Source organism: Echinops telfairi, unplaced genomic scaffold (genome assembly GCF_000313985.2).
Source record: "Echinops telfairi isolate 266 unplaced genomic scaffold, ASM31398v2 ScPeMD7_7458;HRSCAF=8496, whole genome shotgun sequence".
In the NCBI taxonomy this organism is placed as follows: domain Eukaryota; kingdom Metazoa; phylum Chordata; class Mammalia; order Afrosoricida; family Tenrecidae; genus Echinops; species Echinops telfairi.
Genome location: NW_022111358.1, coordinates 49917492 through 49934505, shown reverse-complemented (window position 1 = coordinate 49934505; position 17014 = coordinate 49917492). Strand labels below are relative to the sequence as shown.

The window sequence follows — 17014 nt, the reverse complement described above, 5'->3', positions numbered from 1 at the left end:
GGGAGACATCGGACAGTGTTAGATATGACAAAATAATAATTTATAAATTATCAAGGGTTCATGAGGGAAGGGGAGCGGGGAGGGAGGCGGAAAATGAGGAGCTGATACCAGGGGCTTATGTGGAGAGCAAATGTTTTGAGAATGACGAGGTTAACGAATGTACAAATGTGCTTTATACAATTGATGTATGTGTGGATTGTGATAAGAGTTGTATGAGCCCCCAACAAAATGACTTAAAACAAAGGAACTACGAACACACTTTTCTAACAATGTTACTGTGAATGCCATCACATAGCACCCGCAAGAGCCTTTCTGCAGAAGCCACAGTGACCTGTGCATGGGCTAGGGAGGAGGCCCACAGCTGACTCAAAGACGGAGCCCTGAGAGTGCACTACACAGCAGGTGAGCACTTGACTGAAAGGTCAGCAGTTTGAACTCATCAGCCACTCTAGGGGGAGAAAGCCGGAGCAGTCTGCTCCTGTACAGATTGCAGCCTTGGGGACCCTAGGGAGCAGTTCTACCCCATCCTAGAGGGTCGCTATGAGTCAGAATCCACTCTGGGGTGAAGGCTTTGGGCTTGTTTTTAATTGGGGAGAGAGACCATGTAACTGCTACATGAATAGCTCTGCAGCCGGACAGTGCTGCCCCAGGCCCTGGGATGCCTGCTCGGGCCTTCTTTCTCCTCTGTGCCCGACTCTGCCCCCATAACTCGTGGTTTCTTACAAACACGGCGATGCTTCGCCCATCCGACACCCTCCCGGGCCCCTCCTCCCCTGCAGCAGTGTGCCACCCCACCGGTAACCACCGGCTCTCTGCACTTAGACCAACAACAAAAACTCCCCACCGAGCAGCTGTGGCTTTCTATCGGTGTCCCACAGGGCAGGCGCCACGTCTGCCCTTCCTGACGGGCACACTCGGATTACAAGCAACTACCAAGAGAAAGGCCTCCCAAAGTCTCCGAGGGTGAAAGGGCTGACGAGCTACTTGCTACAGATGACAGGCGGTCCAGAGAGCCAAACAACCAGAGAGGGAGCTGTCCGGAAGAGGAAAGACTTCACAGGACGGTGCTGGGCTACTCACAGGGCCTTAAAGCATCCCTGGAAACCATGCCAGCTGGATAGCCACCACCGCTTTGTGCACACACAAGTGACGGGGACTGCGTCTGGCTGTGACAGACTGTGTTGAGTAAGGAAAACAAGCTCGCCGGGGGTGGGGGAGAGCATACACGTCCTGCTCAGTGAATGCCCCCAGCTGTGCACCAAGCTGCCAGCTTGAAGGACCTGAAACCTGGACTCCTGGACACTGGTCTCCTACTGCAGCTAAGAGGAAACCAGAACCCAGACACAGAACCAACTGCGACTACACCGAGAGGAGAGTGGAAAGCTCACAGTCTGATGTGCCCACACCTTTAAAGCTTACTTTCCCTGCACGACAACACCTACAGCAACCCTCTGTTATAACGGGCGCATTATGGTAACACAAGTTGAACTACTCGGCACAGCTGTCTGCAGCTGCCAGGCTCTGTGTGATGGTGGTGGTGGGCGAGCTGCTGCCCAGTGGACCTCAAGAGACACCCTAGTTGGTCTCTGGTGATTTGCACTGTAACAAGGAAAGGGAGATGTGTGTGTGTGTGTGTGTGTGTGTGTGTGTGTGTGTGTGTACTCGTAAGAGAAGGTGAGAGGGCTAACAGAATAACGTAATGGTGGGGGCGGAGGGGGACTGAAAGGACAAAGGTGACCCTGTGAAACCACCTAGTGCATTATTCCAAGATGGCCTGCCTCAGGCAGCGATGACAAAGCAGTTCATAAAAGCAGCCGGGAGCCTTACTGTCACAGACTCCTGGCTTCCTGGGGAGGCAGAACCAGCACCCCCAGGACAGGGAGGGAGCATGGTGCAGAAAACAGGCTGCAGGAGGCTTTACGGGTGAGGAAGGAGAGTGGGGGGTTACACACAGTCATCAGGACCCGCTGCTTTAAACACGCAAACAAGTGCAAACAGCCACCCACTCACTCACAGATCAATCAATTGTAGCCAAGCCCCTGAGCTGACCGGAGAAAGGGCGCTTATGCACAATGGAGAAGACAGACACACAGGACCTGACATGCTGGCGTTTTCTTTGTGAGAAGGTTTCCCCCCATGAATTCTATTTCTTTGCTTAATGTAAGGCTGTGTAGAGTTTCCGTTCCATTTTGGGTCGGTTTTGGTAAGCTGTATCTTTTAAAGACAGTTGTCCGTTTAAGTTATTAAAAATTGAATGGCATAAAGAATTCATAAGGTCTCTGGCTGCTTGAGGTCCTCTGCCATCACGGATGACACAGTGACCGTCCGGACCAGGAAGTTCATGACCAACCAACGATGACTTCAGTGAAAACAAATGGTCCCTGATGTCCTTCACCTTGGGGACATCACAGTGCCCAAGACAGAAATTCGAGAAACACTCACCCCCGTGTACAAGACCACACCCGGCGTCATGTCTGCGTTTGGATCTGGAACGCATTTTGGTGGAGGCATGACTGCCGGCTCCCCGGATTCTGCAAGGAGAAATGCACCTCAACATGGATTCGCAAACGACGGGCTGTGTGAGAAGAAAAAGACCCCAGAGAACAGCGCGGGGAAGGCAAGGACAGAGCGAGGGAGGTCCGGGGGCTGCCGAGGCCGACACTGGCGCAGCAGAAAGAAAGACGGGTCTGAGAGAATAAAGATGCTACAGTGACCTGATGTGCCATGGTGTGTGGATGTCTCACCAGAGCATGGATGAACAATAAAACCTTTTACAACAAACAAAAAAAGAATTTTAGTGTTCCTTTATCTTTTTAATCTCTACAGTACAATGAACCCTCGCCACTTCGCGCTTCGACTTCCGCGGCTTCACTCTATCGCGGTTTTTGCGTAACAGCACCCACTGCCTACACCCGCTCCTTCAGAGGGAAAAGACGGCGACCCACCTGTAGAGTACATCCCTTAAGTCATTTCATAGGCTATTGATTACAGAATTTGTAAGAACTATGTATAATAATACTGTATGTGAAATATGTAATACTGTAAACTAGATGCCATTAATAATATAATAAATAATAAATGATAATTGTAACGTCCAAAATGTTTTACTGTATTTTCCCTTTTTCGTTTAATAAATTGGGTAATACGAGTGTAATGGTGACTAAAGGGTGTTTTTTCATGTCCTCTATGCTCTAACTACGAAAATATTTGATCTACAAATAAGGAATCCTACTTCGCGGAATTTCATTTATCACGGTAGGGCCTAGAACCGATGAACCGCGATCAACGAGGGTTCACTGTACATCCCTAGGGTTCTCTATTGTTTGTTCACTTCTCCGTCACCAAAGAACTGAGACCTACTGCTCTCCTCCTCCTCTGCCTTCCCGCCTCTCAGACCGGAGCTAGACCTGAGGGGACGAGGCTGCAGGGCTGGATGCCGAGCTCTTCTCCGCCCCTTTAATCTTGTTCATTTTTACATGTTTCGTTTCTGGTTCCCCTTTGGTTGTGGACTATGACACGCAGAGAAGGGCATTCTAGTCGGAGGCAGCACAGGGCATCTTACACAACAGTGACGATCACGCTGCAGAGCCCAGCAGACGGGCCTTTTTGTTCTTAATGTTCCTACTCCCTCTCCCCCTCACCACCCTTTCCTTTTATTCTCTAGCCCTCTACCCAGAGGCTCTTGGTAGTCTTGAAAATCTTACACTTCGGTGTGAAAACCATTTAAAGGACTTCTGTCCTTTATAATAACGGTGTCACAAAGTAACGTTGCTGAGCATGATGTCCTCCAGTCTTGCCCGTGTCGCCAGGTCTCCGACAGGCTCATCACTGTTTTAACACGCACAATATCCCATTCTCCAACTGCCATCAGGGCTAGCCATAGTGACCCCACAGGACAGGGCAGAACTGCCCCGTGGGTTTCCGGGACTGTAATTCCTTACGTGAACAGAAAGGCACACAACAACCACAACAATATTGTGTGAATTTACCACTTTGTTTATCCATCCTTCGGTTTCTTGTTTCCACCCTTTTGCTATTATAGAAATTGCTGCAATAAACACAGGTGGGCATGCGTATGTCTTTTCCTGTGTGCCCTTTCTTTCATCAGGGTCCGCGCCAGTGGAGAGATGGCAGGATCATAAGGTCTTGTACATGCATTCGTTTAAGGAAGCGCCATGCCGATTTCCATAGTGGCTGTGCAGTTTTGCAATCCCACCAGCAATGGATGGGTGGCTCCTATCTCTCCACATCCTATCCAGAACGTATAATTTTCTTTCTTTCCTTCCTTTTTAATAACTTTGCCAAGCATGCCAGTGTGAGGTGCTTTTAATTCGCATTCCTCCAGTGGCTAATGAACGCAAACGTTTCTTCCCAGGACTGTTGGCCACCAGTGCCATCTTTACTACATTGTCTATGCATGTCTGGTCCATTTGTTGATTGGAATATTTGCAGTTTTCTTTACGTTTTTGAAATGGGCCCTTTATCGGATATATCATTGCCAAGTTCCCCCCCCCCCCAATCTGTGGGTTTTCTTTTTAGTCTGGATGAACTTCCTGTTCTTAATAAACTGTGTCGTCTCTCTCTTTTCCATGACCTATCGAGCTAGAGATTTGTCAATTTCACTGATCTTTTCAAACAATGAGATTTTAACTTGCTAGTTTTCTCAATTGCCTCTTCCATGTGTTATTGATTTTTCTTTTTTTTTTTTAACATTTTATTAGGGGCTCATACATCTGTTATCACAATCATACACACATCAATTGTGTAAAGCGCATTTGTACATCATTCTCAAAACATTTTCTCTCCATTTAAACCCCCGACATTAGGTCCTCATTTTTCCCCTCCCTCCCCGCTCCCCCCTCCCGCATGAGCCCTTGATAGTTTATAAATGGGTATTTTGTCATATCTTGCCCTGTCCGACGTCTCCCTCCACCCACTTTTCGGTTGTCTGTCCCCCAGGGAGGAGGTCACATATAGTTCCTTGTAATCGGTTCTCTCTTTCCTACCCACTCTCCCTTTACCCTCCCTGTTTCACCACTCACACCACTGGTCCTGTAGGGCTCATCCTCCCTGATTCCCTGTATTTTCAGTTCCTATCTGTACCAGTGTACCTCCTCTGGTCCAGCCAGACTTGCAAGGTCAAACTCGAGTCATGATAGTGGGAGCAGGGAGGAAACATTTAGGAACTAGAGGAAAGTTGTATTTCTCATCGTTGTTACATCGTGTTATTGATTTCTATTCTTAAATATTTCTTTTCTTTACTTACTTTGAGTTTGTTTGTCATTTCTTAAAGGTTCAAAATTAGGTTTTGACCGCAAACTCCTGTTCTTTTTATATGAGAATTTCAAGCTTTATATATTCACATAAATACTGTTAGCTATAGCCCATAATATGTTTCCCCATGCATAGAAAGGCACTTAATTAGTTCCTTAGCAAGAGGAAGTGACATCCATATCGTTATTGTTAACAGAGATTTCAGGTCATTTGAGAAGCCAAAGGGACCCAAGGGAGGAAGATGAAAATAGTTAAATAGCTGAAGAGGCACTGGGCCACCTCTAAAGCCCCCCACGGGGCCACAGCCATGGAGGTTCCCCTGCAGCGACTAGTCGTGTGCTGTAAACGCTGGTGATTGCACCTTGGGAAGCCAGCCAGCCAGCGGCTTCCCATCAGACGGTGACGCAGGACACAGAGTCCGGGCCGACAGTGATGGATCAGTCGTCTTCCTCCAAGAACGCGGCCCACGGATGTGGATGAGTTATATTTTCCCTATCATCCGGCTGCAATTATTTTTAACTTTCCTTTGTGATTCGCTTTTTGGACCCATGTGCTATTTGGTTTTCAATCCCATGATTGAAGAAGTCATGACCAGAGGCTGTTCCCCCTATGATCCCAATCCTTCAACTTCTACTGCGGCATCTCTAGGGCCTGCACGAGCTCCCTCGGGGAGCTCACCGCATGCACCCCACGACTAGTCTGGGGAGACAGGACGGTGGAGATGGGTGACTGAGCGTACTGCTCAGGCCTTTCGATGAGCACTCGTTCTTCTTTTTTACTAGTAAACGACGCCATGTGCTTGAGGGTTCTCTGTATCTCTTTCTGAGAGTTTTGGGCTATTTTACCCATCAGTTGTAATCTACCAATGACTGATTGACAGTTACAGACAGTTGGAGGCAACAAGAATTGGGGCTTTGTTTATCTGTCCCCTTAGCTAGGTCAATGCTGCCAACATGTATTCTAGTTGATCTTGTCAGTCCTGACCTCGGCGGTGCTCATGAGGCAGGCGAGGGCTGCGTCACTAAGGCGGCTGTATCCGGCAGGGTTAGGCTGTGTCTTGAGGGGCCCGGCTACTACTTCTCTCCCCCAACCCCCCACCCCCGCTACTACTTCTATGAGGGACCTGCTATTATTGTTAATGGCCACTGCACAGATCTCAACACAGGGTGACCCCACGCCTCACAGAGGAGAGCTGCCCCGGAGGGCTCTCGTCTCCAAGAAAGTACATCTCCAGGTCTTTCTCTTGTGGAGTCACTGGTGGATTCGAACCATCGACTTCAGGTTGGCCTGTCAGTGCTTACATACTGCATCCCCAGGGCTCCTCCAGCCTGGTGGATTTTCTCCTCTGGGATCAGACACATACACATTTAGGGTGGTCGACGCACGGATCAGATGCCCGACTCCTTTCCCTCCCAGGCAACACTCCCTGACATGAAGTCTGCCCAGTAACGCAGTGCCTGGGCTGCCTCCTGGTTAGCGTCTGGGGCCCGCGTCTTCCCTGCCTTTCGCTTCCAGCTTCTCTGAGTTGTGTTTAAGGGGCCTCCCTGTGGAGACCACAGAGATGGATCTTGCTGTCCTGCTGCCCGTCTCCCCTCGAAGAAACAAACACTGCACCAGGGTAGGGCACCTGAGAGCAGAGCAAGGGGAGGGGGCGGTGGGCAGACCCACCTGAGGTGCTGGGAACGCAGGACAAACATGCCAGGTGTGAAACTTGACTGGAGCCAGACCCAAGGCAAAACCAACACAGAATGCTTTTACTAAAGCAAATGTGGGAGCCAGCTGGGAAAACTGTCCTCACGTGAGCTCTCCATGAAATGACAGGGCAGAGTAAGTGTACAGTCGTTCAGGAAAGGTCAGGATGGTGGTCAGGGACAGGCTGTGTGGCCACAGGGAGATGAAGCAAACGGGAGGGGAGGAGGGGGCTACTCGTCCTGCTCTTGCTGTCCTTCCTGTTGGAGCTACAGAGTCCAACGTCGCGTCTATGGAAGGCCGAGAAAATGCACAGAAACCGTGTCAGGAAGGAGGAGACAAACCGAGCCAAGAAAGAACTAAGGACCATCACACACAGGCACCTGAGCTGCAGCTCAGTGATCACCGCACACTAAGACGCACGTTAGGCCAATGACTTTGGAGACGTAGTTGGAATGGGTACATTTCCCCGGGAAGTAAGCTAACAAGGCTGGCCCCAGGCCAATGGGACACCAGAACGACCCTTCATCCACGACAGAGACGAAATTGAGAGTCTGAAGTTCTCTCCAAAAATAGGATCTCCATGCAGACAGCTTGTAGCTGAACCAGCGCCCAGAGCACAAACCCCCAGAGCGGCGCCAGCGTCTCTGCAGAGAAGGACCACACCCACCGTGTGTGTCGTCAGAGACAATGGCTGTGGTGAAAACCCGGGGCACCCAGAGCCAGCCTCGGCACAGGAAAATTCCAGGAGCAGCTCAGCCACGGGTACAGATGTGCAAGATTCCGCAAAACCTTGGCACATGGAATGAGACAATAAGTGAGACCGAGGGTTTATAGTGACACACGGGGTTCTCTCAGGCATCAAAGGCATGTCTCATAACAGAAAAACCACAGACGCCCTTCCCATTCCCCCACCCCCTGACCCTGGAGAACCTGCACCGGCAGAGCAGGGGTGGGCTGCTGGGGTAGAGACGTGCTCGTTTTCTCCACAAGCCCAGCAGCTCTGCGGGCACAGTGAGCTGGGAATTTAATCAACCGGAGGCCAGGCCAGGCTGTGCTCAATCAGGACTCCACGCACTGGGGTGTGAGCCAGCCCAGGGAGGCAGAAGACCCGACAGTCTACTCAGAAACCCCAGTATGTAGGTAAAGTATGAGAATTGATAAGCGACACAGTAAGAAAACTGTACACAAAAATCAATGGCCAAGGGATCAGGTGTAAGGCATCATCAGAACAAAAAATCTTACCATAGTGAATGATGGGGGGAGTGTGGAGTGGAGATCCAAAGCCCATTAGTAGGCCACTGGAGATCCCCTTGCAGAGGGGTCTCGGGGAGGAGATGAGCCAGTCAGGGTGCGATGTAACAATGATGAGAAATACAACCTTCCTCTAGTTCCTAAAGTTTTCCTCCCCGCTCCCACTACCATGACTCGAATTCTATCATGCAAGACTGGCTAGACCAGAGGAGGTACACTGGTACAGATAGGAACTGAAAATACAGGGAATCCAGGACGGATGAGCCCTATAGGACCAGTGGTGTGAGTGGCAAAACAGGGAGGGTGGAGGGAGAGTGAGTAGGAAAGAGGGAAACAATTGCATGGAACTGTGTGTGGCCTCCTCCCTGGGGGACAGACAACCGAAAAGTGGATGAAGGGAGAAGTCGGACAGGGCAAGATATGACAAAATACCCATTTATAAACTATCAAGGGCTCATGTGGGAGGGGGGAGCGGGGAGGGAGGGGAAAAATGAGGACCTAATGTCGGGGGTTTAAATGGAGAGAAAATGTTTTGAGAAACGATGTACAAATGCGCTTTACACAATTGATGTGTGTATGGATTGGGATAACAGTTGTATGAGCCCCTAATAAAATGTTAAAAAAACAAAAAAAACAATGGCCTTCACCTAGTAGAAAATTAGAAGAGTGCCCCCCCCACCCAAAAAACCCCCAAACAAAACATTCCTGACAGCATCAAGATTGCAAAGCACCTCAGAATCACTCTAGCAAGGGATGCCCAGCCTTCCTGAGCAAGGGGCAGCGCTGAGCCAGCGGAAAGCTCACAGGCGTGGTTCTCTAAAAGCAGGCTCCTATCACCCCAGTTTCTCAAAGTGAGAGGGCTCGTGGACCGGGCTCAGTATTATCAAAGGGCCAAGCCCGGCTGAGGCACCACTGGAGAAGAGCAACGTGAAGGGGATGAACCGCCAGCATCGGAACAGTGCCCTGCGTCAGGGGGAGGCAGACGGGCACAGGGCACAGAAACTCCGACCCTCGGGATCGTGGAAAGCTGGCATGAGACAGCCAGAAAGGGGTGGGATCTAAAGAAAATAAATTTGGGCTGCCAACTTACAGTCCCATGTAGATTAAAGGCCAAAATGCCATGGACAAAAATACAAAATTGTAGAACAAACAGCAGAATATTTTTATGACCGTGGGGTAAAGCAAGAATTTTTAAACAGGACACAGCGAGTGATGAGGATGGTGCCTGGCCCTGCAGGGTGGACTGGGGCGAAGCCTGCCCCTCGCACCCCAGAAGAGCAAGACAGGTGTCACCTGAGGGCACTCTCCTCTGCACCCTCCTGCTCAGGACCCTGCGAGTCCCGCAGTCCCAGCCCCAGAAGAGGGCTGGGCTCAGCTGACGTGGGGGTCGGTGCGCACCAAAGAGCCAATTGGCGTCGACCTCCAGAACACTGAATACATTTCAGGTAAAGCAGTGATTCTCAATGGAAGATTCTGGCAAAACAGAAAAATCTTATGATTGCTCCAGCCCCAAACCAGGCTTTCTTGAGGCCTTACGTCCTCACAGAGGGAAAGAAGTCACAGGTCAGACTGCATCCCTGGCTGGACAGCGCTTCCACCGACATGCTCAGCAACAGAGATGAGCCCCTGGGCCTGAGGGGGTTTCCCTGTCATCTCTGCCGGGGAAGTGATTCCAGAACCCCCTCCCCCACCTCACTGCGTCCAACCTGAGCCCATGGGTGGTCGCGGGCAGGGACGGAACAGCAGATGTGGAACAGCAGATGTGCAACGGCAGACCTGCGCCGCTGCCCCGTACAGACTTGTCAGCATAAGGAGAGAGGCCCCCTCCTGCCATGCCCACCTTGTTGAAGACCCAGATCTCTCCGTTCACTGTGGGCCGGGGCACCCCATGGCCGTTGTAGTGGAAGAGAACCCGTTCCTCCTTGGCATTACGGCGCAGCGACGTACACAGCTTCTTGACTTCGTCCACAGTCGGGTCCAGGCTCTGCTTGTACCGGGCCTGAGGGGGAGAAGACACAAAGACGCTTACAATGCTGTATGGAATCCACGCTGCACCCTGAGTTTGTAATTAACAGCTGGAGACCCTGGACAAGGACCCCCAAGTTCTCCACTGGGGGGCTAATGAATGTATGAAATACCACTGTTCACTTTATCATGGTTAATTTTATGTTACGTGAGTTTTACCTCAGGAAGCTGTGTTTTTAAAAAAAAAAAACTGGATTAATAATGACTTTTGGGAGTGCTTGTGAAAGTTCATTTACGTATTCATTCGGCACACGTATACTGAAAGTTCCAAGGCAGCACAGGATCTCAGAAGAAACAGCCAGCACGACCCTCCGCAGCAAGGAGGGTGAGATGTCTGTCAGTCCTCACTGTGGGCAGGCCTTCAGAAAGCGCCATCCCCGGAGAGAGGCGCTGTGGCCGGCCCAGCGCAGGTTGAGTGGGGAGGAGGCAGAGCCTCGAGAGACGGACCGACACCAGAACTTGAACAACAACCTCGACCCCAGCCAACATCAGGAGGCGGCCAGGACTGGCGGCGTTCCCTTTCACCCTGTTACACAAAAGGTCGCTGTGCTTCCCACGGGACAGGAGGAAGAGACAACTGCAAGGGACTGCCGGCAACAAGGCAGCGACAACAGTCCGGTACACAAGTACAGCCGCTGCATAGTAACACTGTGTGTCTGCACTCGGGACGGGCAAAGGCTGCCTTAATCACAGTCCTGAGGGCCGGAGCCTCTGCGCTTATGGCTAGGGGTCAGTATCTGCAGGAGCCTGTAGGTCAAGGGGCACATTGTGGTCGTAAAGGGAAGTCCGACATTCTACTTTGCTGAGCAGCAATAGATCTTAGCAGCTTAAAGCCCCTGAGATACAGCCCAGGTCTCTTCTTGCGCAGAACAAGGAAAGGTGAAGAAGAGCACAGGTCCCGGGAAGAAGCAACGAGTCCCCAGCCTTGCGAGCCACCCAGACCACAGCCTCCAGCAGCCTGAGACCAGAAGAACGCGAGGGTGCCAGGCTGCTGCCACTGACTGCTCTGGTCAGGAACAGAATAAAAGGACGTGTGTGTGTGTGTGTGTGTGTGTAGAGGGGTGTAATAGAGCAAAACTCAAAAACATAAAAGAAAAAGACTTTAGAAGAACCCCCAAGACTATTAGGAGCCCTTAAACCCCAGGATTGAACCCACTCTGGAGACCACTGGACAGGGAACAGTAAGCCGTGTGCAGAGCATGCTCCTCAGAGCATCAAGCACAGGAGACCACCAGGCAGGGTCTGTCCACCAAGTTCAGAGTACACAAGGGCAAATGGAAACATTGCTACATCGAGGGGACTACTGTGACAATATCATCAAACAAAATGTGCACACATTGTTGAGTGGAAACTAATTTGCTCTGTACGCTTTCACCCAAATCACAAAATGCTCAGCTTAATAAAAAAACCAAAAACCTGAGACGGTAAAATCCTTTGGGAAAATGTGACTCAAAATAGGTAAGCAATCAGGGCCCAGGGCACCGCCAGCACCCCGAAAACCCCGGCCCCGCCCCAGACCCAAACCACCCCAGGGTGGCTATCAGTCTCTAACGTTCTGCTGTCTCAGAAACTTCCTAGAAACAGATTCGCAGTACTGGTCCCGGGAGTCAATGATAAAGCCACCCCAAGCAATCCAATGTTTGACTGAACTTGCAGACCTAAAGTTAACACACAAAAGAATCAATCCCGTATATGTATGTACGCGGGGTGTGTGTGTGTGGTGTGTGAGTACACCACCCCAGAGGGCTGGATGACGCGGCGCTAAGGGAAGCTGTGTTGGTTCTGTCCCAATGACCCCGTAGGGCAGCTGGGACCGCTTGCCAGGGTTTCTGAGGCCGGCCGTGTTTCAAGAGCAGGTAGTCTCATCTTTCTCGGAAGAGCGGCAGCTAGAGGGTGTGAACTGCCAGCCTTGCAGTTTCTCAAACACCTCACTGACATCAAGAGGATGACGGCTCATAGTGACCCGGCAGGACAGGGAGCACTGTCCTACTGAGTTTCGGAGACCGGTCATTACGGGAGTAGAACGCCTACTCTTTCTCCCGAGGAGAACCTGGCGGTTTCAAACTGCTGATCTTTCGGTTAGCAGCCCAATGCATAGCCACAGTAGCACCAGGGCCTCTAACTTTGTGGTTAGCAGCCTAATAATGAACCTATTATAGCACCAGGGTTCCCCCTATGATAAACCAAAATCCAAACTCACTGCCACCAAGTCGGTTGAGTCCTAGCGATCCTATAGGGCAGCACAGACCCGCCCTTGTGGGTTTCCAGGGCTGTAACTCGGCGTGATGGGGCACACAGCCACGTCTTTCTCTCGCAGCCCTATGTTAATGAAACCCCATTCATAAAGCCGCACGGATACGATTAAATACCTACAGACGTAGAAACCCGCTGCACCCGGCTCCAGAGGGACTGCCTCTTAGGGTTTGTGAGGCTGGGAAGCTTTCTGAGCGCAGACTGCCCCGTCTTTCTCCTTTAGAGCTGGGGTGCCAGCAGGGCTCCTGACACCTGTACAAAAACCAGACCAGGATACACTCACATGACCGGTGGAGCATGGTACCAGGCGTCCTGGGAGGGAGGGCCAAGTCAGAGCCCCAACGAGGTGGTTCCCCAAGAGATACACCTAACAGACAGCTGTGGCCTCAGACTAGCGGTCCCGGGGAAGAACCTCGTGCCAGGACAAAGATCATCCCAAGGTCCCAGGCCCCACCAGGCACTCAGCTCTCCTCTCCAGCACCCCACCCCTCACAGAAGCAGGGGGGTTCTGGGGCCTCCCACAGAATGTCGGGGAGGCAGACCAAATGCACTGCTTGGATCACAGGGTAGGGGTGGGGGTGTCATTGTATCAAGGTGGCCCTATCAGAAAGTCCCTCCATTTGCCCAGGGAGCTGGGAGTGTGGGGGCCAAGCAGGAGGGTACTAGGACACAGAGCTCATGAGAAGCCGAGGTGGGAGAACAGATGCCCTGCCACGCGGACGGCTGTGGGCAAGCAATGAGACGATGGGCTGGGCCCACAGACACCGAAAACCGACACATGCAGCAACAGCAGCGTGGGCATTGGATTGGGGGTGGGTCGGGGGCCCTCAGGGGATTGACTCAGGGCAGGGAGCATCGTCTGAGTTTTTAAGAGATGCCTATCTGCAGCGCCCATTCTGTTTTTTAAATGAAGCAAATTCAGCCAAAGTCAAAGTGCTGCCCAGGAAACCCCAACCAAAGGCAGCTCCTCACGAGCCTGGCCCTGGGGTTCCAAGAGCATCAGTCTATAGGGGAGCACACGGCCTCGTCTTTCTTTCAGATGGCCAGCATATTTGAACGGGCCACCCCACATTGCAGGACTTCTTTCTCAGCACCCATCATGGCTGTCATCCTCTTTCCCAGCCTGACAAGGCCGGGGCCCTGCTCCCAGGAGCTGTCTGCTGACGGCAACCAGCTTTTATTAAGGGGAATTATGACATGAGTACGGAAGTGACTCTAAATGCCCGGTCGCTGAGGGGCTGGCTGGCTGGCAGGGAGGGCTCGGAGACAGCATAGTCACACAGCCTGGTTCCAGCTGGGTTAGCCCACAGGAAGCATGACGTGCGATGCCCTGCCCTCAGCACAACAAGCACTGCAGGGCCACAGGCGTACTGTGGGGAGGAGGCCCGGACAGAGGGCTTCCCGGGGGCACTGGAGAGTGCAGGTCTGTGCCGGATCTTACCCTGAGGGTACCCTGCAGGTGGCAGGAGCACCCCCACCCATGCCCAGTCTGTCCAGCTAGAAGACCACACATATGCTAAGGAGCCAGCCCTCAGGAGCAAGCCGCCCAGGCCTCCGAATCAGTGCTGTGGCACCGGCCTCGCTCAGCAGCCAGACCCCACTCAGGATGCTGGGCCCTCCTGCAAATAAATGTCAGGACCTCCACATTTTAACACAAGGGCATGGCTAAAGTGTGCCACAGAGTGGGGCAGAGAACGAGAGACCCAAGAGAGGGAGTGCGCAGCGCACCAGGCCAGCTCGTCAGAACCATAGAAACCCACGTCAGAGCAGTGAGGAAAGAAAGCGGCCCCGCTCATACACACACCCATCCCACTGCTATGAGTCTATTGACCTGTAGCCACCCGCTAAGCCAGCAGAACTGCCCCTGTGCATTTCTGAGACTGGAACTCCTCACAGGATCAGAATGGCTCCTCATCCTTCCCCACACAGTGGCTGGCTGCTGGGTTTGAACTGCTGACCTTGTGGTTCAGCCTGGCACTCACACTGCGCCACCACAGCCAAAACGCAAAACCAAACTGACTGCCATCCAGTCACTTCCGACTGACAGTGACCCTAAAGGACAGGCTAGAACCGCCCCGTGGGTTTCTGAGGCCTTCGATCTTTACGGGAACAGAGAGCCTCATCTTCTCCCTGTGGACAGACCTTGGGCGGCTTAATGTGTAACCCACGATGCCATGGGGACCCATCTCCCGCAAAGGCACCTCAAAATACCTGCCAAGTCACATCACAAACTTGCAACCTGGGGCTGATGCTGTGGGTTCCCGAGTCACCGACGACGGTCCGTTTACTGCTGACAGAGGGGCAGCTGCTCCTCTGGGGACGGAGTGACTCACACCCCACCCCACTCCCAGGACTGTGATATCACTACTCCTACCTGTCCCCCACGATCACTGAAGACAAAAGCGAGGGTATGAGCAAATGTGGAGAAGAAAGCGGATGGTGCCTGGCATCAGAAGATATAGTGTCTGGGGTCTTAAAGGCTTGAAGATAAACAAGCGGCCATCAAGCTGAGAAGCAACAAAGTCCATATGGAAGAAGCACAACAGCCTGTGTGATCATAAGGTGTCGATGAGATCAGGTATCAGTCATCAAAGACCCAGAACAAAAAATCCTATCACTGTGAAGGAGGGGGGAGTGCGGAGTAGAGACCCAAAGCCCATCTGTTGGCAATTGGACATCTCCTTACAGAAGGGTTGCAGGGAGGAGCCAGTCAGGGTGCTATATAGCACAGATGAAACATACAACTTTCCTCTAGTTCTTGAATGCTTCTTCCCTCTGCCCGCCCCCCCCAACCCCCAACTATCATGACCCCAATTCTACCTTACAAATCTGACTAGACCAGAGCATGTACACAGGGAACAGATAAGAGGTGGAAACACAGGGAATCCAGGACAGATAAACCCCTCGGAACCAACAATAAGTGTAGCGATACCAGAAGGGCAAGGGGAAGGTGGGGGGAGAAAGGGGAGACCGATCACAATGATCTATCTATAACCTCCTCCCAGGGAATATACAACAGAAAAGTGGGTGAAGGGAGATATCGGTCAGTGTAAGATATGAAAAAATAATAATTTATAAATTAACAAGGGTTCATGAGGGAGGGAGGGAGGGTTGGGGAGGATGAGAAGCTGTTACCAAAAGCTCAGATGGAAAGAAAATGTTTTGAAAATTATGATGGCAACAAATGTACTAATGTGCTTGACACAATGGATGGATGGATGGATTGTGGTAAGAGTTTTAAGAGCCCCCAATAAAGTGATTTTTTAAAAAAGAAAACCTGTCCCCCACCCCTGGCAGATTGCCCTCTCCCAGAGGTCCCACAGAACACTTGGGGCCACCAGCCAAGAGGAGGGGACCGGTTCCTGCCAACCTTCGTGCTGCTGATGGCGCCGTATCCGTGCGTGGCTGCAGAGACAGTGAGTCAGGCTCACGTGCCTGCCCACCCACCGCGGAGAGAGGACACCTTGCTGGATGGGCGAGAGGGCCTTGATGTCCATAATATGCCTCCTGGGGTTTGGTGGGAACTAATTAATATTTGTAAGCGCTTAAAAATGAGAAACAGTAAATTAAATGTCACCCTGCCGTGCGCAGGCTCTCTCTGAACGAGAATGCCAGGGCGCGCAGGTGGCTCCTCTGCAGGGACTTGGAGCTATTGGAGCCGGCACATCCGTGACAAAGCAGGCCCCAAAACCCTGCCTGCAGCCCGCAGGATCAAGTGCATATGGGTGGAGGGGTGTGCGGCACAATTCCCAGGAGCTTCATTTCCGCTTCCCAAACTGCCTCTCGGCCCCAAACAGCTCCTGGAAGTGCCTCATGCTAATCAGCCAAGACCGCATCCTGGTCTTCCACGCCCCCCCCACCCTCCACCCCCTAGTCCTCCCTGAGGGAAACAGCCACTGCAGGGGCCCTGGGCTCAGCTTGACCAGCACTCAGTGCTGCCACAGCACGGGGCGCTTTAAGTCCCAGCTCCTGGGCTCAAGGCACAGAGCCACCTTGCATGTGGAGAGGCCATGTCCCTGGGGAGGATGCACTGGGGCGATGGGGCAAGAACCGCGGCATGCTGCACAGGCAACATGAGCACGGGCAAAGGACGCCTGGAGCGGCTGGTGGCAGCAGAGAGAGCCTCGTGTCTTGGGTCCCGCGAAGACCAGGGAGAGGGGGCGAGCTGGCCGTGAGAAGACGCTCTGAGGCTGCTTTGGCTCCTTCCCAGGGCCACGGTGTTTGGCCACTGGAGCACCCCACGGGAGAGAAGAGGGGCCCCTTCTCTTTGGGAAAAGCCTGCTGTGTGGAACTCTGGCTGCCTGCCTGCCCCCACCCCCTCCCCAGGAAGCCTCAGAGACAGCTAAGAAAGCCACACTTGCTTCTTCCGGAGCTGGTGTGTTGGGGCACATAGAGGGGTGGGGGCCAGAGATGCTGCCTGTCCTGTGGAGCACAGGGCACCCCCTTCCAAAGAATGATCTAGGTCCCAAGGCCAGTGTCAAAGGACAGAGAGCCGCCCGAGGCTGACTGACATACATAC

General features: G+C 52.3%; 1 protein-coding gene across 1 annotated transcript in view; it reads right to left on the bottom strand.

Moving 5' to 3' along the window:
* RPTOR (regulatory associated protein of MTOR complex 1) overlaps positions 1-17014 on the bottom strand; it is a 238846-nt gene that overhangs the window by 101222 nt on the left and 120610 nt on the right. The window contains exon 4 of the mRNA XM_004709106.2: positions 10058-10216. Coding sequence (XP_004709163.2) covers positions 10058-10216 — 159 coding nt within the window. The remainder of the gene's footprint in view (positions 1-10057; positions 10217-17014) is intronic.